Source organism: Epinephelus lanceolatus, chromosome 24 (assembly GCF_041903045.1).
Source record: "Epinephelus lanceolatus isolate andai-2023 chromosome 24, ASM4190304v1, whole genome shotgun sequence".
Classification (NCBI taxonomy): domain Eukaryota; kingdom Metazoa; phylum Chordata; class Actinopteri; order Perciformes; family Serranidae; genus Epinephelus; species Epinephelus lanceolatus.
Window position 1 is genome coordinate 21,507,752 of NC_135757.1, and position 24,086 is coordinate 21,531,837.

The following is a 24,086-nucleotide window of genomic DNA, read 5'->3' on the forward strand; positions in this document are numbered from 1 at the left end:
AGTGTTTTTTTAGCTTGCACTGGGAGACAGAAGTGTTCTGTGATGATATGAGACAAAAGGTAATAAGCTGCTTGTTAGAGCTGCACTTTACGGTATCACACACATGAACAAACGGGCATACACAACAAAAAGGAAGAGATCAGACAGATGAACTCTGGGGAATCTCGGCTTCTTACAACCTTTGTTTGTGCGTATTTGCCTCTGTAACATTTATTTTTTGGCAGGGGTTGAATGTAAGGCAGGAATTGCCAAAACAGGAACAACCAGCTTTTCACCCACTAAAAAAAAAAAAAAAAGCTCAGTTGCGTTTTCACAGCAGTCTGCATTCCTCAAGTGACTAGTTGCCATTTAGCTCCAGACATAGGTGTACACACCCTCCCCCAACCAGTTGAGCCTGGTGTGGGTCACATGCCCAGCCCCTCCTGACTTGGGTCAACCCCCCCAGGGCTTCACCACCACTAGCATGGCCTGCCGTCATTAAACTCCCAGCGGATTAGAGGGAGACTCAAGCCCACAACCCCATAGCAGCCTCCTTAGCCCACCCTGGATGTCCCACAGCTCCATCTGGGCGTTTAAAGAGCCAGGGCAAGACAGAGGAGGTGAGAAAAGATGGGGACACGACCGGGAGCAGCACTTAAAATTCTTGTCCTTCAACAAACGAGAAAGTGAAATTAATTGCAGAGACAGAAATATAATCCATCGAGTGCATTTGGACGCCTATCCAGCAAGGACACTCTGAAGCCTTGTCCCCTTCCTGTCAGACAGGACAGGATGACCGGTGAGCAGACAGGAACATGGGGGCCACTGGGAGCCCTACATGGCCTAAAGATGAGGGAGGCAGTTGTAAGGTAATGAACAGAACAACAAACTCGGGACCATGGGTGCACCCAGAAAGTTTTCAGAGGGGTGGGTAGAAAATCTTGGTGTGGCACAGCAAAACGCAGAATGTGGTAATAGAGTTGGGTCACCCTTAAGCTGGCAGCAAAGGTTTTACCAGCACTGAATCAACATCTGTGTAAAGGGATGGCCAACAGGATGGGATGGTGTGACATTTTGATGATTAGTTATGTGTTTGACCCAACACTGAGAGATTTAAAATGCAGCCAGAAACAGTTAGAAACATTTCCACTGAGCAGCACAGTACGGTTCAGTTCAGTTTGGCACGCATTTTTTCCGTTTCCACTGTGAAAAGTTGTGGATGGTACCAATGGAACAGTTCCATACTGTCCCCATTTTGGTCACCCCTCTGTTGGGGTACCTACCACACAGATCTGGTACTAAAAGGTGGAGATGTGAACACTGCAGTTATGTAACCACTGTTCATACTGTGGAGAGTTTTATTAGTAAACTGTAACTATAAAATGAAAGGATGTTTTTCTGCCTCTTGCAGCAGCTGGAGTTGATAACTCAATTCACTGGGCCGACTGCCGATGACCATGTGTGAAGGATTACTTTTGGTTTCAAAGGTACTATACCAAGAGTGTTTGGTGGAAACGGGACTTAGAAGGACAGCCAGCAGGACGGGATGGTGTGACGTTTTGATGATGTGTTAGTAGTTAGTAGCTAACTCAAAGAGAATGAACAGCAGCTGACAATGTCTGCAAACTGGGGAGAAACTGGTGTTCAGGAGCTCCTTACCTTCAGAGTAGGGGACAAAATTAGCCGCCATATAACAGAGACGGTAAATTATTGTTATTGCCATGTGATGCCATTGTTAGTGTTTCGAAATCGCTGCCGACTCATATGTTGTATGTCACAATAGACACTGTTGTGTCATATGCCGCCACGCCTCTTTTGCTTCCGGAACGCCAGCATACTCCCTAAAATCACACACTGTAGTGGCATTATGCTGACGTTGTTTGATTCTGTGAAAAAATGTAAAGGTTGCTTACAGGGGAACCTTTGTAGCAGCCTCATAGCACCATTTCTGTGTAAAAGGGGCTGTTCAGGTATCTTGAGTTGAGAGTTCAAGTGATATGCTAGTTTTTCCCTCGCAAAATTAAGCCTGATTTTGTAACGTTACTTAGCCCCCCTCACGACAAGCTATTATTGGTACCAATGGATGCCTTAGGATGTCTAGTTTCACAAGATACTAGCTTAAAGACAGCAATATCAGCCTAGAAATATTTGAGGGGCCAGCAATTGTATCAGGGTGGCCATTGCCCCTCTGGTGGCCCCCCTGTGGATCACCACTGCTTGAGACAACTTTTTTAAGTAAGTTGTTTGGTTTCACTCCGCTGTGTTTTCTTTTACTTACACACTCATCCTGTTAAAGACTTTATTGTAGTCATTCCTCTGCCTGTTATGGAGATTAGACACTTCCAGAAAAGAAAAAGGAGAGACCTTTTGTTGGCTGCTGCTCATAAGTCTGCTCACACACCATACACAGAAGCTCAGGTTCGATATCTTGACGTTTGCACCGCTCGCTTATTCTTGGATTTATCTGTCTTGTTTTTTTTGTTGCTTTTGTTCTCTGTAAGGCATTCGAGGTAAAGGTAGTTTGGAAATAAATTCCTCTTGACTTCATTGTGATGGCAGTCATTGTCACCCAGCACACACGTGCACTCATCAGCAAAACCGGGGCGTTTACAGCCGACCCGGTCCACTTGACTTTGAATCATTGCTGTCTTGAAGGGCCCTCTTCGTAGCAGGATATGGGAGACTTACGGCTAGACTAACAACAACAGCAGACGATGACTGGTGCCTGTAGATTTATGGCTCGGGAGCGTATTCTTTCTGCACATTACTCAGTGCGTGAGAACGTGTGTGTGTGTGCGTTGAGGGCCGATGATGCAAACAGGGAGGAATGGCAGCGTTTTTCAAGTCTGGATGTGTTGTTTGGACAGTCACGCTCAGGTTGAGATCCCTCCACGGTCCACAGAGTAAAGTTGCAGCGCTGTATGCATTCATGTGCTACTCTCATTACGGCTCTGGACTGCACAGCTGGAGCACTCAGAGAGAGAGCTGAGTGATTGCACTCTGTTTGCAGATCAATGCCCTCTCTTCTAATCATCCAAGCATCCAGCCACGCCTGGACCAAGTGTTTTAATTTGGCGCATTCGAAATGGCCCCCCTACATGCCTTTGGCGGCTGCAGGATTTAGCTGGATGAATCAGGGCCCTGTTCAAGACGACACATCTGGGGTCATTAACGGGAAGGAGGGGGGTCAGTCTTTTTGAAGTCACTTCCTTACTCCTGCCCAATGGGGACGAGGGCTGTTAAATAGATAATAGGTGTCTGGACTATTTTGGGAGCACCTCATATTTAGCGGATTTATTGGTCCATTTCTGCCCCTCTCTTTAACTTCCAGATTTGAACAGGGAATTATGTCTGATTGAACTTAATTTGGGTTGTTCTACTCTATCACTTGCACTAAATTACCAGCCCACAAGAGAGCGTTGGTACCAATCTTCCTTTTGAAAAAAAAAAAAAAGAGACAGAACAAAGTCTGTTCACTGACTAAGCACCATGCTGGGTTTGTGGGTCAAAGTGCGACCTTGTAACTATGTCAGACAATCACAAACACTTGTATACACACACACACTCCACCCCCGCGAGCTTCCGCCTTGGATTAAACATGCTGGTTATGATGTTTATAGGCATGCTGAAAGAGGTCAGATTACAAGCTTTTGGGGAAGTAGGGCATCCATGCTCACATCATGATAGCTTGCCTGTTCTCTCTCCCGGCTTGTGAAGCTGGTGCTCGCAGATTCTAGCCTAAAGCCAAACAGCATGTAATTCAAACTGACCTCATGGTTACGGTATAGATTTGGTTGTCTGGCAGCTGCTCTGGTTGACACATATATACAGCAACTGCTTTTATGCTCCATGTATCGTAGGTAATTCTTTATCTGTGTGTCAAGCAAGCAACAAAAAGGACATTTAAAGAGAATATGCTTATCTTAAAATTCTTAAAAGGTTCAGTTTACTCACCTGCTTCTGTGATTTCTTGACACATTTGCTTTAAAATCAGTTGATGAAAATAGTTGATCAATACTTGATCCTCCATGCCTCCATGGCTTTATAATCCCGCAGGACGCAAACACTGCTCTCCCGGGTGAAGGTCAGTGTTTGTTGGACACATCCACCACCAATCCTGCCCTCCCCACTTGGACTTTCGCTGCCCTATTTTCATTCTTGTCCTGCCGTGTTTCCCCAAAGTCACACAATAATACAAAAAAGTGATGGAGGCAGTAGTAGACCAGCAGTAAATTTACTGTTTTTATCAATGGAGTCCCGCATTTGAGGAGAGCATGGATACATTTCAGTTTCCTGTCGGAGAGGGCTGTGTGTTTAAGAAGAACTGAGCATATGACTGGGTAAATGAGACGTGGATTATGATGCACAAGATGTGTGAGAGTCTGTAAACACATATATATATGGATATAGTTTTGCTGTTGTTAAATGCAGACCCCTTTTACTTGAAATCATCAAGAATTTTCTCAGTTTTGGATTCTTCATTCCCCTTGGAGGCATGTAAAAGTTTTCTACAGGAATTCAACCTAACACAGGGTGACAAATTAACTTCAAAATGGTCATTTGGCAGGTGAATTATTCCTTCAGCTCTACATACAACTTGACATTGGTTTCATCTATATATCATCCACTCCTACTCTCTATCTTCACCCTCCTCCTACTCCATCTTCCCGGCTCCCGGTGTAAGTAATGGACTCCATGCTGTCATCATGACTAAGGTTTCCCACAGGGATGTCTTCCTCAGTCTCTGCCTCACATGTGGAACACATATGCCTGTAATCCATTGGGGAGACACAAGCAAAGGCTCCAGCGAGAGGCTCTTGAGGACCAATGGCTTCCTCATTGCTAACTGCTTCCTTTGGCCAGAGGTGAACATGTGGAACGATCATCATGAATTTTCACTCTAAATCCTTCCAAATGTACTGGGACTGCTGGAGGGATGAAGGAGGAAGAGCTTAAATCTGTTTCACTCCATATGTTTATGGATAATTTATACTCTTTACACGTAGTCCCCTTATACAGTATATACAGTACAGGCCAAAAGTTTGGACACACCTTCGCATTCAATGCGTTTTCTTTATTTTCATGACTATTTACATTGTAGATTCTCACTGAAGGCATCAGAACTATGAATGAACACATGTGGAATTATGTACTTAACAAAAAAAGGTGAAATAACTGAAAACATGTTTTATATTCTAGTTTCTTCAAAATAGCCACCCTTTGCTCTGATTACTGCTTTGCACACTCTTGGCATTCTCTCCATGAGCTTCAAGAGGTAGTCACCTGAAATGGTTTCCACTTCACAGGTGTGCCTTATCAGGGTTAATTAGTGGAATTTCTTGCTTTATCAATGGGGTTGGGACCATCAGTTGTGTTGTGCAGAAGTCAGGTTAATACACAGCCGACAGCCCTATTGGACAACTGTTAAAATTCATATTATGGCAAGAACCAATCAGCTAACTAAAGAAAAACGAGTGGCCATCATTACTTTAAGAAATGAAGGTCAGTCAGTCCGGAAAATTGCAAAAACTTTAAATGTGTCCCCAAGTGGCGTCGCAAAAACCATCAAGCGCTACAACGAAACTGGCACACATGAGGACCGACCCAGGAAAGGAAGACCAAGAGTCACCTCTGCTTCTGAGGATAAGTTCATCCGAGTCACCAGCCTCAGAAATCGCAAGTTAACAGCAGCTCAGATCAGAGACCAGATGAATGCCACACAGAGTTCTAGCAGCAGACCCATCTCTAGAACAACTGTTAAGAGGAGACTGCGCCAATCAGGCCTTCATGGTCAAATAGCTGCTAGGAAACCACTGCTAAGGAGAGGCAACAAGCAGAAGAGATTTGTTTGGGCCAAGAAACACAAGGACCAGTGGAAATCTGTGCTTTGGTCTGATGAGTCCAAATTTGAGATCTTTGGTTCCAACCGCCGTGTCTTTGTGAGACGCAGAAAAGGTGAACGGATGGATTCCACATGCCTGGTTCCCACTGTGAAGCATGGAGGAGGAGGTGTGATGGTGTGGGGGTGTTTTGCTGGTGACACTGTTGGGGATTTATTCAAAATTGAAGGCACACTGAACCAGCATGGCTACCACAGCATCCTGCAGCGACATGCCATCCCATCCGGTTTGCGTTTAGTTGGACGATCATTTATTTTTCAACAGGACAATGACCCCAAACACACCTCCAGGCTGTGTAAGGGCTATTTGACCAAGAAGGAGAGTGATGGAGTGCTGCGGCAAATGACCTGGCCTCCACAGTCACCGGACCTGAACCCAATCGAGATGGTTTGGGGTGAGCTGGACCGCAGAGTGAAAGCAAAGGGGCCAACAAGTGCTAAACACCTCTGGGAACTCCTTCAAGACTGTTGGAAAACCATTTCTGGTGACTACCTCTTGAAGCTCATGGAGAGAATGCCAAGAGTGTGCAAAGCAGTAATCAGAGCAAAGGGTGGCTATTTTGAAGAAACTAGAATATAAAATATGTTTTCAGTTATTTCACCTTTTTTTGTTAAGTACATAACTCCACATGTGTTCATTCATAGTTTTGATGCCTTCAGTGAGAATCTACAATGTAAATAGTCATGAAAATAAAGAAAACGCATTGAATGAGAAGGTGTGTCCAAACTTTTGGCCTGTACTGTACATATATCACCACTTTGTCAGTGGCCTTTTACATTTACATAGGTTGTGCTAGGTATCCTTATGCATCTGCTGTTGACATTCCAGGATGCACGACCAATACCATGACATCAACAAAAGCATAGGCTTGGGTTTAGAAAAAAACATCTCGGTTTGGCATTTGGGAAGGGAACACTCAGCTCCTGGGTGAAAGTCCAGGGTTTGTTGGACCCATCCTCCAGTCCTCTTACCCACCCTATACAGACTTTCCTGCTGGTCTGCCAGCACCCCAACCCCAACCTTTGGCATACATACTGGTGCAAAAGTTAGGTTTTGGCACCAGGTGTCTGACACCGAAATCACTGTCAAAGTGGCAATATTCAATGACTTTGGAATGAAAATGGGCTCGAGGTCATAATCACTGATAAAGTTGTTCCTATCGTGATCTATTTCAGTCTGGCTGGCAAAAGGCCTGTCTCCCACTCATAGTCTATATCTGACCCATCGCTATCACAATCACTGAAGACAACATCTTTTTGATTTTGAGGGACTACTGTAAGGTTGTATGCATTGTCTGGGCCATCACCTTGATCCCACATATCCAAAACGTCACTCAGAGTGAACCTAAAAAAGGAAGAGTAGAAGGTTAGGTAGAAAGAGAACTATGTGTGTGCAGAGGTACATTTAGATACACTGTGTTATCCCACCAGTCACTATTGTTGCCGTCAGCATGTTCACTCATTCCATGACCCCACTGAACAAAGCTAAGTAATTTCAAATCCGCACATCAATACTAGACACCTTGAAGATAATGTGTACCACAAATCTCTGTCCTATCTTTATGGTATCAAAGTTTACTAACCTTTTGCTTGGGAGCTTAGATGCAGCCCACCTCGCGTCATGGTGCAACCAGGAAGTAAACAGCTCTGGTCATGTGACAATTTTACACTAAACATGCAACACTGCACGTATTTAATTGAGACACTTTATTATCCAGTATTTGCTGGAGATGAATTGATACATCATTCGGTAACAATGTTACAGCCTTATAACTGAAAACTGTTGTTACCCTTGCGATTAAATGGGTTCAGGTAAAAGAGGTCAACAAACTAATATTTATGCGCATCATTTAATTGTGAGGGTGTTCTGATAAAGCTGTAAAAGAAAACCCAAAAAAGCTCTTCAAAATGAAATATGACTGTCAGGGAATACTAAATACTTTGGCCTCTTGATCTCTTTTTTCTGCGGCATGTGTGTCTTGTTGTGAAGGTTAAAGGTCATGAGGGGCGAGGACCTTTGTAATGCTACCCTGCCGTAACACGCATGACTGATGTGCATGAGTTTTACAGCTCTGAACTGTCCTCAAGGCTCGGACCAAGCCCTCCACCCAAAAACATGTAGTTCAGTTGGCTCTGTCTTCATTTAGGTCACGTCTAAGAAAGGGTCTCCTCTGCATGTTTTCTGCAAAACAGCTCTAAGAGGATAAGAGTGGCTTAATGTTGGGTTTAAGCTAGGCAATCACCCGGTGGGTGTACATAAGTGGTTTGCTGGAAAGGAGTCCGGGAAGAAGAATGGAATATTCTTGTGCCAAAACGGACAGTTTGCAGGGCCTCAGCGTGGTCAGATAAGGCGATTGTAGCCACTGATGCAGCAGTCACGTAAGGGCCCCCGATGGCCTCGATTCAGCCGCACAACCAGGTGATTGTTCTCCCTATCATTTCAGAAGCTTAAGGATTTTACAATTGTTCACCGGTCAAATCTGATTAGAGGGTCTCGGCTGACCTGAGCCGCTGACAGTGCTGATAAAGTGAAAGTCAGACACAGCAAAGCTGTTGCATCTCTACTTATCTCTGGTACTTTCCATCATTTGAAGCTCTTGTTAAGGTGAAATGTTAAGAGGTATGTGTCTGTTAATTCTGTGGCTGAAGCTTAAAAAAGTTACCATGTTATCTTTATCAAATATTGAGTCTTGTTTCCAAGTTTTCTGTGATAAATGCCAGGCTCTTATTATATTATATATTTAATTCAGAATATAGACATGCTGTAGCTGATGTGCTGCTGCCAAGGAATGTTGGCAGCCCAAATATCCAACCATAGCAGGGGGCAGATCAGCAGCTCCTGCCTGGTCCGAGCTGTGAAACATGCAAAGATGCAAGCAGTCATTGGCAGGGAAACAACGGTTAAAATAAACAAGCGAGCATCTAAAAACTGTGTTAATGAAAAGAGAGAAGATCGTCTCCAGAAATCTGAGATGTCATGCAGAGATCTCTGGCATGCAGCCCCTGTGTTAGCTTCTTCTTGCACGGAAAGTGTTGATTTTAGTGAAGCCAAAGCCTCTTAATCACCAGTGAAGACCCACACGACTGCGTGCACACACTTGTACACACACTGGCTGACAAAACAGGGGGATCCCTGTCCTTAGCCGTGCTTCATCCCTGCAAGCCCGTGCTTGATTCCTGTCTGATCCAAGACTACCGGCCTGCTTGCCTCCCAGCAGGGGCCCTTCTCCTTCAGAGAGAGGGCTTAACGTGGGACATATGGGAAAGTCTTTGCCTGCCAGATCACTGTCTTTGCACAGAGCCAGTGTCAGATAATGACACACTGGAGACACGGCAAGTAGAAAATGAGAACAGGAGATCTGCTGTCAGGCTGACTCGGTGACCCGGCCACGGGACAAACCATGCTGTCTGTCGATTGAGCGAAAAGCACTCAGGCTTATATGATGACTGCATGGCCTATTTTAGCCTAGAGACCCACATTTCAGCAACAGCATCTGGGTCACTTTATAGCGGCGTGAGAGCAGAGTGCTGGGTGTGCATACGGATGCCTCTTCGTATGGAGCTCAGGGACGTCTGCACTGTGTTTCTGGCTTTTTTCCGTAAAAGCAACGGCATTAAAAATGGAGAGAAATTCAAGATGGGGTAAGTTTTGAGCTAAGATTGTCAGCTTTCCATAGAGGTTTGGAGCGCTTTGATCATATTCAAGTCTGTGAAGGAATTTGTCATTGAAGACTGGAGCTGTGAAAAGCCACTGCAGTTTCAATGAATAGAAACACTTTTGAATAAAGCGCTTCTTCGTTTGAAGTCATTGTGACTTTGGACAGCTAAACAGTGAGGAAGAAGAGAGGAAGTTTTTCATATGTTAACCGCAGCAGGTTTGTGCGCTCCAGATGACACACAGCATTTCACCTCTAATTGTCCCGCTGTGTTCTGATGATGCATCACTCCGTCACATCAAAGTTGTAGCCTGTGCGAGGTGGAGAGGGGGTGTGTTGGCCTGAAGCTCGTCAGACCTCAGGCTGAAAATTGATTGGACCCTTAATTGTATTTCCTGGACTGCTGACGAACGTTTGAAATTCAGCTTGTGCAGCGAGAGGGTCAGGGGAGTCAGAATTTGCTTTCGCCTCCACATGTGTCCCTTCAAAACACACACATTTGTCCGTCCTTTCTTCTCTCCTTCCCTGAATGATGCTTTCAATAGGTCATTGGCGAGCACTTTGAGATTAATCACACCCAGCAAGACTGTGTTTTTTATGTATAGTAATGCTCTGTCATCCGGGAGTTATAGTCCATCCATCATAAGCATTTAACAGACTCTCTCTCACATATAAATAGGTTTTTACAGTAATGACAAATTACAACGTTTATTTTATGGGATGTTTTGCTGGACACGTGTCTCATTCTGTTGTTTGCAGGATTTACTGCTTGAATTTTATTATTTTATTGTACTTTTTTATGGCTTTGGAATCGCCTCTTAATTACCTCTCTCGTACGTACTGATGAATTATTAGTGCTTTGTTGGTGCTGTTAAATAGCAGTTTGTTGGTATTTGTAATCAGTGCAACATCGATAATGATTACTGGGAGGTAATTGTGCAAAGCATTCTTATTTGTGTTGCTGCACTGCATGAGTTGCTGAGGAAAATGTGAGGCAGGATCCTCACTTCGCTTCACCACAGAGCTAGAAACATTAAGTTGAGAGTAGATGGATAACTACAGGTATGAAAATATTGATGTCAGAGCAGCAGAGACTTTTATAGGAGTTAGTACTCAAAGGTAAAAAGGTGAACAATATTTTGAAAGGACAACATAATTTACAGCATAATCTGCTGAATTATAGGAACCCATTAAAGGAACCCAAAACATGTAACATGGAACCTTACAACAAACCCCAAATTTGATAAAACCATAGGATGGCTATGACAAATAAATATAAGGACATAATCAATGTTAAAATGTCATTTTTAAAAGACTTTCCCTTTAAATGTATCACCTTTTAGTAACATCTCGTAAAATTTGACATCCTTAGCAGGAATCCTTTTAAAATTTCATTTAATGACTTTTTTATGTAATTTTTTAAGATGAGGAAGTTATAAATGTGTAGTAGTAACATAATTTGAGGTGACTTTACTTTTATATTTACCAAAAACTGTAACCATATGAACTTTTGTGTGGTCACAGTCAGGGTTGTCCTTTTAGCAAAACCATGAAGGAAAGGTTGTTGTTATTTTACGACAGGTCAAAGATGATATTTTATGTTGTGACGTCATGTGACTAAAATTCAATGTCAGGACGACGTCTGATGCCAACATCAATTTTTTTGCTGATTTAAGTTTTATTTAGTTTCTTTGCAAAGTATTTATAATAAATCTTATCCATATGTGTCCCTATGTTTTACCAATTCCGCGGTTGAAACCGACAGAAAAATTGACCTATTGTCTAACCCTTCCCTCCGCTCCCCACCCCTGCTGTCTTAGGATGACCTTGTGATGGTGACAAGAGAAGGAAAATAAATAGATAAATTATAATGAATGTGGGGATAAGTATATCAGATTTCATTTCTTTCATTTCAAGGAAAGTTTAGTGTCTGTCCAATGTCAGTGCCCAATGTCTTTTGACATCAAACTGACACCCAGTGTCAGCTGTGATAGTATGTAAAGTGTGAGAAATTATTGCTGATAAGGATCTGTCTTTGCTTTTTGGCCGCTCCAAGCATCCATACAGTGACAGACAAGCATCAAATTCCAAATGACAGCGCACTTGGTCACAGTAAGGACCAGTTGTCACGATCACTGTTAAACTTATGTTGCATAACTGATGCAAGATTTGAAGGTGATGCTGTGTAATGCTCATACTATAAATTTAATGTGATAATCAATTGCACAAATTTGCCATCTAAACGTTGCCAATGAATGTCTGTCTGTGGCATCCTGTGTCTCAACAGAGGGCAAGTGAGAGGTCATAATGTGATGGAAACTGACTGATGGCAGCAGCCTCATTTTATTTATAGCTTGAATTACTATTAAGTTGTAAACACTCTTCTTGATAGAGGCTACTCATGCCTTGCCTTCTTAAAAAAAATAAAAGGGCAGTTTGGACATCAAGAGGCAAAGGGCCAGGTGCTCGAACACTCTCACCCTCCCCTTCTGCACATGGGAGAGTACAGTGAAGTTTTATTTAAATTTTTTTTCTCATTTTTGGCTCAGAATAGAATAAATCTTCCTTCCAAATGAACCAAGTCTTTCTGTCTCCAGTCCCTCAGCGCCTTCGCTCAACTTCAAAGTCTTTCACTAGTCTTTCGCTGCTGTCAAAGTCTGTCCGGCGAGATGCAACACATCTGTGCTCTGTGTGACTTTGAAATAGAAAGCGCTATGGTAAGCGAGGCAGCTCCAGAGCTTCTGTTTAGAAACACAAAGAGTCTCTTTCAGGTGTGCCAGAATGCCACAGACTTCTCAAAATTGCCTCCGCTGAAGCACCACACCCCCTCTTCCAACCATAACATGAAGCAGGCATGCCAATGCATCAAAGTATTTCTTACCCTCCTGCCACTCTGTTATGTGAAGGTCGCTGAGGTCACAGTTACACAGGTATGGCTGTGAGTGTATGACCACATCAGCTCCAAAAGCAAACCCTGGTATCCATTTGATTTTACATTTATTGCATCCGCGGCTCATTTGGCACATGTTTTCATTCATTAGAATAATCCTGACTCCATCTGTCGCCTTGTTTAATGATATTTCCGCCATTTCTCACTTAAGGTTTCATTTTAAAAATCCCACATTTGCATATTTGTCCGGCATGTATCTCGCATTTCTTCTGCTGCCATCTTGTTAGTAGTTTTTAGTGGACCAATTCAACATAACAGTTAACAAGAGGGCAATAAAATATAAAATATAGTGTGTCCTGTACAATAATAGCTATATCTGTAGTAGCAGGTGGGTACGTCTCATGTATCTTGAGACTTTTGGCTGTGTTTTAAAAATTGGGACTTGGGGGATTTTTATTATTGTGCTGCAGAAAGTGGAAATACTTTCTGAGTACTCGAGGTCTCTGGAAACACCTTCAAACCAGAGTTAAGGACTTTTAAAGAACCTTCCAGGTTTCTGCAAGATCACCAGGGATTTATCTCTCAGAAAAACAGATGCTCACCTCTGTGACCTGAACGTCACCATAATACACAAGAGGCTCACACTGTGGCTATATCTGTAGGTGGTCACCTGCCCAAATCCCCCTCAGTCCGAGAACCACCCCTACTTGCCATGCTGATCATGCATGTCGGCTAGTCCTTGACCCACTGTCAGCATCTCCGGACTCTAAAGCCGTCCGCGTCACGTCCTCTTTGTTCCATAGATTGTGCTGATTAAGGGCGGCATTTAAAGCAGGAACTGGAGCAATCTGCCACCAGCTCTGCCTGCCCTGCCCGCCTGCCTGCCTGCTTTCCTCTTCGACTGTTCAGTCAGCAGCTAGCGGCCTGATTACAGCCGGCTTTATGGCTCAGCCTGGACAGATGGTGCGGCTAGCACCGTCCACCCCTACCCCTGCCTGCCTGTGCTCATTCTCACCCGCTGTCGCACAACTGCCAGGGCCGTTCAGTGCACGACTACCAGGAAATTATCATACAAAACACATGCATACCACAGTCAGTGTGAATATACTGACAAATATGTTGTGAATCTTTAAGGGATAGTTCATAGTTTTTTAAGTGAGTTGTATGGAGCACTTATCAGTGTAGTGCCTACAGTAGATGGCGGTCGGTACGCCTCCAGTTTGGAGAAGCAGGCAGGTCTACGGCCATGGAAGCTAAGCGAGTGGACGGTGCTACAGCAAAACATATTTTAGTCACCTAGAAAAATTATTATGTGTTTAAGTGTACACTATTTATAGTTATTTTTAAAATTCAGATTAAAGAAAAGAGGATATTACATTTTAATTAGTGAGCTTTGGTGCTTGTAGGCAGATTTTGTTACCCTTGGACAGAGCCAGGCTGCAGTGATAACCAGCTGCTGGCCACATTTCCATATTTAACGGATGGACACGAGAGTGGTTTCAATTATCTCATCTAGCTATAATAAGTGAAATTTCCCAAATGTTTAACTATTCCTTTAATGATTCATCTTAGATTAATACAAATGACTTTTTGTGTACAGATGCAAGTAGCGCTGCCCCTGACAAAGTGTATTCCTAGATGATTGTGTCATCATTTAGAGCCATTAGTCGACAAGTCACCCGCATGTTTACGATATTAATTTAATCATTAAATTCTATATTTTGGGCGGGGCAACACAACAGTTTGAGTTCAAGGTTTGAGATGTTAACACTGTGCTTCATTACAGAGAAATACAAAACTGTACTAATGAACCTTCATTAATATAGGCCTATATTTTGTCTACAAGTGCATGTCATACACTGAGTGAGCCGCCTGTTAATGACGCTGTCGGCAAAGCAGTAATGATTGTGCTAATGGGCATGTAGCTACTTACATGTTTCAGATAATATGTCATGTTTGTAGTCGATGAATGAAGATGATTTACATATCACCTTGGGTTGGCCTTCACCTTCTCAAAATGATCCCACACTTTGGATTTCCTGCCCGACATGTTATTAACTAGCCTGTGGAATAACCGCAGGTACCAGCCCTGGAAATTAGGGGCCATACACATGCCACGTCACATGCCTACTCTTGTGCCTTCTTTGTGCCAGCTTCCAAGAGCGCAGCGACAGGTTGCTTCTGAGGTTGCTAAATAACCTTAACAAGCGTGTGTAGGCCTATCGTCCGTGGGACAGATGTAAAGCTGTGGGTAGCCCTGCATTACCATGTAGTCTGCACTAACATGATCAACTTTTCCGTGTTTATCAGACTGAATATTTACAGAAGGGAAAGATATCTGTCGGCTGTGATTGGTTTGTTGCATGACTCCTGTCTGACTGCTGAGCGTGGCCTCTTCCTGTGTCTGTCCTTTCACATTAAATTCCCATATGGTCCAGTCATATAGGTTTTAATTTATTTTGACAAGGCACAGCTCCTGATAGAGCTCCACTTTTTTTTTTCTACAACTAAGTGACCAATGAAATCTTGCCGACGAATGAACTTTCTAGTCGACCAACGTTTGATCGACAATTAGGGGGCTCTCTTTCTGTGTGATTTTATGCACTTGTCATACACTTCTGGTTTGATAAGTAGCATGAGGCCCATGACAGTCATGGGGTTTGAGACTGCAGAGAAGAGGAAGTGATTGTCCTTGCTAATGCAGTGATATTTGACAGACTGGGTGAATCCCTCTCTAAAATTAGCATATTTTGAACCATGATTTCAAGTGAAGCCTTTCCTTTGTCTTCTTTAACTTCACTGTGAATCAGGCCAGCAAAAGAAAACAGTGTCATGAAATTCAGATGATTCCCACCTGACTCTGTCAAAGCCCTTCTTTTGTCAAGATGTTGCCTTCCAACAATGCCTGGCTGTCACTCCTCATCCTCCGCTGCTCCTGAATGTCACTTTTATCTGATCATTTACGTTTACATGATCCCAGCTGGGTCCAAGATCATTTTAGGTATCTGGTGCTGCTGTAGCTTCTTTTCACAGAATCAGAAAGTGAGTGCACGCAGGGTTAAAGTTCACCCTACAGCTCCGGGGATAAAGAAGGCATGTGGCACTTATTCAGATGCAAATAGGCCGACGCATTTTTCACATGCGCTGTTAACCACCTGTTTTGCATGCATCTTGCAGTGTTAGCAGCACAAAATAGAAGCTCAGATTGGTTTGAGCAGACACAGGACTTCAAGGTCAAGGTCACTCGCTCAGTGTTGGCTGCTGTGATTGCACTTAATTCAAGTCATCAGCACACACACACACACACACACACACACACACACAAACATACGGCTACAAAATCACACACAATAAGTCTGTAAGTGTTGTTTTTTTGCACATTTTGTATTCAATCTAGTCATTGGGACGAAGTGTTCCCAGAATTGTGATCTTAGCAGAAGTTGGGACTCATTCCAGAAAAAAATCATCCATCTTGTGTCTCTGGCACCGATTCAGTCCCTTTTTATTATCACTTTGTGTGTGTGTGTGTGTGTGTGTGTGCTTATGGAAAGTGTAAAAAAAAGACAATCACAATTGAAGGATGCAATGATCCATTTCAAACAACAAACCATCCAATAAAAGTGTAAAACAGCTTGAAAATAGATCCCATTTTAGATGTTTATAGTTTCATTTTGAAGCAGTTGGTGGCTCGTGCATCACATCATTGCAGACATTTTAACCCAGTATAACCCTGTGGTCCTTGGGCAGGTTTGCACCGGCAGCTTTGCAGTTGACATTAAAAACAAGGCACGTTTGGACCTTTGGTATCACTGTTATACCTTGGAGCAACTTGCCTGAGGAGCTCTGGCTGCCTAAAAACTGCCACTGGCTAAACAGCAGAATCTTACAAAAGACAATGTCCTGGTGATCTGGGACAGTACTTTTTGTTTTATTATCTGAAGTCTTGTGTGAAACCAACAAATCCTCCAAATTAAAGGAACACCTCACCCCTCAAATGACCATTTGTTTATCATGACTCACCCTGTGTTACATTGAAATTGCTACTGGTCTACCACTGCCTCCATCAGTTAGTTTTTTTGTGTTATTGTGTGACTCATTTATCCTTTCATATGCTCAGTAATTCCCAAACACACCCCTTTCCAACAGGGAACTGAACTGAAAGTGAAACTTATCGAGGCTCTCTTCAAAGCCAGAGTCCATTGACAAAAACAGTAATTATACCTCACTGAACACAGGAGCTGCTGGTCTACCACTGCCTCGATCAGTTAGTTAGTTTCTGTTATTGTGCGACTTCGGTGTTTTAAAGGGTTAGTTAGGATTCGCAGTAGTCACGCAACAACACAAACAAACTTAACAATCGAGGCAGTGGTAGACCAGCAGCTCCTGTGTTCAGTGAGGTAAAATTACTGTGTTTGTCAATGGAGTCTCAAAGCGAGCTTAAATCGTTGCACTTTAAGTTCAGTTCCCCAATGGAGAGGGCTGTTTGATGGCAAATATTTTAAATATAGCGTACAACAATACATTGCTTAGCTATGGTGTGATTTTGGTGATTTCGTACTAAACTTTTAAAACACCAAAGTCACACAATAACACACACAAACTAACTGATGGAGGTAGTGGTAGACAGCAGCTCCTGTGTTCATAGAGGTAAAATTACTGTTTTTGTCAATGGAGTCTGGCTTTGAAGAGAGCATAGGTTGGATTATACTGACTGAGATGTGTGAGAGTTTATTAAAGGATGTTTTTATATCGTTTTGCTATTGTTTAATGTGGACCCTTATGACTTTAATTCATCAAGAGTTTTCTCCATTTTTGGATTCTTCGTTCACCATGGAGACATGCAAGAAAAACTTTTTTTTTCCCGTTAATTCAACCTAACACGGGATGAGTTACTGATATACAAATATTCATTTTGGGGGTGCAGTCTTCCTTTAAATGATGAAATACATTGTTTGTCCTTAACAATGGTATGTGTTTTGTGTGCAGGATGGAAGAGACGGTGCGGTCGCTGCTGCAGAATCAGGGCGTTGTGGAGCAGACTGCTGTGGACACAGTGGACATCATGAAGGCCTACAAGGTACACTTCAACCTCCTGTGGTCATTCAGTGAGACTAAATTGACCGTGTAGAGAGAGTCTAAATAAGGAGGCATTGAGGTCACTGATGATACGTACTCATTTTCTGTATTTACTCTCCAATGTGGCAGTGGTCATTTTGTAGGTATCTTCAGTTGTATCTCCCTCCTCGTATTCTTCATCTCAGACAGTGTTGAAAAAAGCTAGACTGAGCCAAGGTAAGAGCGTTCATCGCTGACCCTGTTACATAAGAGAAATAGCTGCTGGGATTGAGCAAAGAGGCAGAAAGAATACCACATACTTCTGAAGCACTGGGTCACCTCTGGGGTCGTGCTTCACAATTTGGAGCTTGACGTGTTTACACGGCATTGCAGCGCTGAAATGCTGTTGCCTCAGTCTGTTTATCATCACTGTTGTTATTCACTTGTGTTTCCGAGAGCCTAAGTTTGCTTCAAATTCTGTGTGATGCATTCATTTGTAGACTTAAAAATACCTCTTTAAGTATTTATCCAGAATCAGCACCACACAAATATTTCTTTTATGCCACATTCGAAGCATATGACGACTTTAGTGTCCATAAAGCAGCAACCAAATTAGTGTTTTTTTTTTAACATCCAGCAGCAAAATGCCTCCAAGGAATAGAAGAAAAGGGCATCACTAGTTCAGCAAGCATGCAATAAAAAGAGTGTTTTTATAAATGAATACATGTGTTCATCACTGTGAATAAAAGATGGAAATATACGTAGAAAATCTTTGAATGATGAGCGGAAATAAAAGTGGGCAGAATAAAAAATGAGCACTATAAGATTAAATGCCAGTTGCTTTACGAGAGGAATGTGAAATGCGGGATTAGCAGCAGTGATAATAGATTGATGCGCTGTAAGTTGTCCTGAGTTGCAAAAGCTTTATAATGAAAATATGACTCTACAGTGCAGTCTGAAATTCATGTGACAAGAATACAAATGTATGTAAATATGCAAATAATGCTGTCTGTGCACACAGAGTAATCCTTTGCATGGTTCCCCACCACAAACGGATTATGTGAGAAAGAGAGTGACAAAGGTGATAGGAAGTGGAGTTTGAAGTGGTGTGTGGAGGCACAGAGTAAATATTTTCAACCCAAAATCCTCACTGCAACTGTTTTCTTGGTTTATAAATTAATTATAAAGTCTATAAAATACCAAGTACATTTAATTTACAGTGATATGAAACAGAGAAAAGCAGCACATTTTCACATTTGAGAAGCTGGAACCAAAGAATGTTTGGCCGTCTTTGTAGTTAAAGGATTTAGATGTCTTCATTTTTCTTCATTAATTTGCCATTGATTGAATCTTTGATTGATTAATTGACAAATTATTTTAGCACTACTTTTGTTGATACTGTTCAAGAGAGTTGTTTCAGCTGAAATAATCTAATGATAGGAGTAGAAATTGAAACAGATTAAATTCTAATTCCAAATGTATGACCCAGTCTCCAGAAATAATTTTGGCATTGTACATTTCTGGAAATGTTTTGTTAAGCAGTGTCTAATTGGGCAATAATCAGGGAGGCTGATATCAGTTAGATTAACCCGCAGTGGATTAAATGCCTGAATCCCTCACGTTTAGGTAGGCAATCTGAATCCAGCATGGTAATGGCAGACTCTGCCACCACCGATAAAATATACTAAAAATAGACAGGTAATTACTAAATGTAAATACACAAAATTAAATTGATTAAATTATTTAAATGCATTTCTACATTGGACTTTTCTGCAAACCACAGATATGGAACATTTGTAAGTTATTATTTAGCAGATATGTTGAAACTGTATGATTTTGTATGTTTCAACAATGCTGCAGTTCATGTGTGGTTAGATTTGGACTCAAAAAACACTTAAATATGGTCAGGAAAACATCATGTCATTGGCTTAAAATACCCATTTTTGTCCCCACAAATATGTTTTGGTCCCCTGATAAAAAACATGCAGTTTTGGTGCCACAATTAGGCCTGTGAATTCCCAGATGTCTCATTCAAAAACACCCAGTTTTGGTGCTACATTTGCAGCTGGAAATGCCCTGATGTTTTGCCAAAAAATACCCTTTATTGTGCCTCAATCATGGCTGGAGATGCCCAGATGTTTTGCTAAAAAATACCTGGTTTCGGTGCCACAAACACAGCCAGATATAACCAGGGGTCCGTTTCACAAAGCAGGTTTAGTGAAAACTCAGAGTCTGTTAACCCTGAAATGAGGGAAAATGAGTTTTCTGTTTCAAAAAGGGAGGTAACTCAAACCAGAGAAAGAGGGGTAACTCTAGCCTGTTTCAGAGAGAGAGGTAACTTAAGCTCTTGGTCAGTTACCGTAGTAACAGACTCTGTGAACCTAACCTGGTCGGGACCAGGTTTTTCTCAATGAACCTCGAGTTTCTCTCTGTCTCCGCCCTCTTTCAGAGCCACACACTCCATTTGATTTCCTCATTCATTCAGTCAGCAGGCGAGTTTTGGCGTAGCCTAGTTCTGCCGTCTGTCATTAAAAAAAATCATTTAAATTTAAATCAGAGTCAGTATTAGAAGTCCATTAGGCACAGTAGGTGGCGACTTTTTTCACTAACATGGCATGTCCTTTTGATAACGATCCCGTGGATGAAGACTGCGCAGAGAATTAAATATTCGTCAGGAGATGGTTATCAGACCGCGCATAGATGTTTTAGCATTTCCACACAATTATCTTTTTGAGCGGTACCGTTTCACGTCACAGTCCATCATCTACACAACCTAATCCGTCCTTATTTGCAACATTACCAATCGTAGTCATGCTCCTACATCCCAGCAGATATTGTGTGTTGCGCTCATACTGTATAAAAATGCGCTGTGTTTCTTTGCAAATGGAAGTTTTTTATACAATGTCGGAGATGCTGAGCACTTGAGTAAGGCAACTTTATGCGGGGCGGTCAGAAAAGTGTGCTCGTTTTATGGGCATCTGCCTTCTTTCTGTTGGCTGAGTAGAAGTCTGTGTTAGTTTAAATGGTCTTAATTATTTAACAGAACATGATATAGATGAGAAGACATTTATGTGTGTGAAAACAGCATTATGTTGGGGATAAAACAACTGCACAGTCAAACAGCCACTTAATATTTACTTTACAATGTAAAACATGATCAAAATGAGGTACCCCCATGAGATTATGCTGAGCCTTACCTGTTTGAACAATGTTTTTATATTTCATCTTAAACTGCTGCCAAGTGCGCTTCTCCCCCGCGGGATTGCACTTAAATGAAATAAATTAATAGGCTACCATTCAAGCAGTTTTCCCCTGTAATACAAAACCCAAAATCAGTGAAGTTGGCACGTTATGTAAATCGTAGATAAAAACAGAATACAATGATTTGCAAATCCTTTTCAACTTATATTCAATTGAATACACTGCAAAGACAAGATGTTTAATGTTCAAACTGAGAAACTTTATTTTTTTTTTGCAAATAATCATTAACTTAGAATTTAAAGGCAGCAACACATTGCAAAAAAGTTGGCACAGGGGCCTTTTTACCACTGTGTTACATCGCCTTTCCTTTTAACGACACTCAGTAAACGTTTGGGAACTGAGGAGACCAATTTTTAAAGCTTTTCAGGTGGAACTCTTTCCCATTCTTGCTTGATGTACAGCTTAAGTTGTTCAACAGTCCGGGGTCTCCGTTGTCGTATTTTACGCTTCATAATGCGCCACACATTTTCAATGGGAGACAGGTCTGGACTACAGGCAGGCCAGTCTAGTACCCGCACTCTTTTACTATGGAGCCATGCTGTTGTAACACGTGCAGAATGTGGCTTGGCATTGTCTTGCTGAAATAAGCAGGGGCGTCCATGAAAAAGACGTTGCTTGGATGGCAACATATGTTGCTCCAAAACCTGTATGTACCTTTCAGCATTAATGGTGCCTTCACATATGTGTAAGTTGCCCATGCCTTGGGCACTAATACACCCCCATACCATCACAGATGCTGGCTTTTGAACTTTGCGCCTATAACAGTCCGGATGGTTCTTTTCCTCTTTGGTCCGGAGGACACGACGTCCACAGTTTCCAAAAACAATTTGAAATGTGGACTCGTCAGACCACAGAACACTTTTCCACTTTGCATCAGTCCATCTTAGATGAGCTCTTTCTGGGTGCTGTTGATGAATGGCTTTCGCTTTGCATTGTAGAGTTTTAACTTGCACTTGCAGATGTAGCGACGAACTGTAGTTACTGACAGTGGTTTTCTGAAGTGTTCCTGAGCCCATGTGGTGATGTCCTTTACACACTGATGTCGGTTTTTGATGCAGTACCGCCTGAGGGATCGAAGGTCACGGGCATTCAATGTTGGTTTTCGGCCTTGTCGCTTACGTGCAGTGATTTCTCCAGATTCTCTGAACCTTTTGACGATATTACGGACCGTAGATGATGAAATCCCTAAATTTCTTGCAATAGCTCGTTGAGGAATGTTGTTCTTAAACTGTTCGACAATCAGCTCACGCATTTGTTCGCCCCATCCTTGTTTGTGAATGACTGAGCATTTCAGGGAAGCTGCTTTTATACCCAATCATGGCACCCACCTGTTCCCAATTAGCCTGTTCACCTGTGGGATGTTCCAAATAAGTGTTTGATGAGCATTCCTCAACTTTCTCAGTCTTTTTTGCCACTTGTGCCAGCTTTTTTGAAACATGTTGCAGGCATCAAATTCCAAATGAGCTAATATTTGCAAAAAATTACAAAGTTTACCTGTTCAAACATTAAGTAACTTGTCTTTGCAGTGTATTCAATTGAATATAGGTTGAAAAGGATTTGCAAATCATTGTATTCTGTTTTTATTTACGGTTTACACAATGTGCCAACTTCACTGGTTTTGGGTTTTGTATTATTGTGATTGCAAAGGACTACATTTAAACTTATGCATTCTCCCACGCCGTCTCCCTCACTTTTGCAGCTGCAGCGGTGTTGCACTTCTTTTTGAAAACGTGTTCAAACTTGCAGTATGAGTGCATTAAGATTTCTTATTCTAGTGGGGTGAAAAACGCAGCCCTCCCCGTCCCCGTTGCCATGGTGACTCGTCGAATCGGGGCTCCATTAATGCTGGCTTTTTATAGTTGTGGTGCACGCGCTTAACTCCAGGTGAAACTACTCCGAGTTGATTAAACTGATTCAAATCAGCTGTTCTGGAACCAGAAACTCAGAGTTTCCTATCTCAGAGTAGATCAACTCAGAGTTCAGGATTTGACTCAGAGTTTGTTGAACCTGTTTTGTGAAACGGACACCAGATGTCTTGCTAAAAAACCACCTGGTTTTGGTACCACAATTGCAGCTGGAAATGCCAAGATGTATTCCTAAAAAATATTTGGTTTTGGTGCCACAATCATGGCTGGAAATGCCCCAATGTCTTGCTAAAAACACCTGGTTTTGGTGCCACAGTCACAGCAGGACATGTCCCACTGTCTCGCTAAGAAACATTGTTTTGTTTTTCAGTCACAGCTGGAAATGTCCCAATATCTCACAAGAAATACCCAGTTTTGGTGCCACAATTGCAGCTGGAAAGGCCCCAGTGTCTCACTAAAGAAACGCCTGGTTTTTGGTGCCACAATTGCAGCTGAATATTCCCAGATTTCCTGCTAAAAAATACCTAGTTTTGGTGCCACAATCACAGCTGGAAATTCCCAAATGTCTTGCTTAAAAATACCTGGTCTTGTTGCCACAGTTGCTGATTGGAATGCCCAGATGTCTTACTAAAAAAATAACTTGTTTTTTGCTGGTCTCAAACAATGGTCTGCTGTTTGGCAGCCGTCTCGCTGAGACATCCCCTCCAGCTCTTAATCACAAAGTCATCTCGTATACAGAACAGAACTAAATTACTGTAGAAATGTTGATTTGCTACTTATGAAATGTACAAATATTACATCTCAGTAGTTTGCAAAAATGTAAGATGCCAGTGTTTTCTCTGATAAACGGGCTGGATTGTCAGTTGCTGTCACCTTAACTTTAACTCCAATCTTCCTAAAGTGCTCTTTAATCAATTAACCTTCACTCTGATATCAACTGTAAGCTATTTTTTTTGCCATGCCAGCAGCTTGACTCTACAGAGACAGCAATGCCGGTCTCTTCTTTATGACCATATTCCTACAAAAGTAATGACATTAACATCAGCCTCAGCTGCACTTTATATTAAGTGCTAATTGCCATTGTATCAGATTGTAAACAATATCATTGTGAACATGCTGATGTTAGCATTTAGCTCAAAACATGTTTTTGCCACTAGTATCCTCTTTCATTCTGACACATGCAGAAATACGGTGTTGATTTAGTGATGTAACTCTTTATGGAAAAACATATCAGTCAAATCTAAGTCCTCAAAATTGTGTTCCAGAAGATTCTCAGCTATTGGACTTAAATATTTAAAGAGATTATTTTCCACTCTGATATACAGTATTTACTGTACTGCATGTAGACATACTTTGCTCTTCTGTTCAGCAGTCAAAGAGGATAAACTTGGAGGGTTATTATAGTATTCCCAGTAGCTGTATAACAGAATACCACATCTATTCCTCCGCAGCAACGTGCTCCTGCTGCAGCTGTATTCTGT

General features: G+C 42.1%; 1 protein-coding gene across 5 annotated transcripts in view; it reads left to right on the forward strand.

Moving 5' to 3' along the window:
- LOC117250035 (nck-associated protein 5-like) overlaps positions 1 to 24,086 on the forward strand; it is a 253,092-nt gene that overhangs the window by 164,242 nt on the left and 64,764 nt on the right. For all 5 annotated transcript variants that reach the window (XM_078165590.1, XM_078165589.1, XM_033615986.2 and 2 more), the window contains one exon: positions 17,411 to 17,501. In XM_078165590.1, the coding sequence (XP_078021716.1) occupies positions 17,411 to 17,501 (91 nt within the window). The remainder of the gene's footprint in view (positions 1 to 17,410; positions 17,502 to 24,086) is intronic.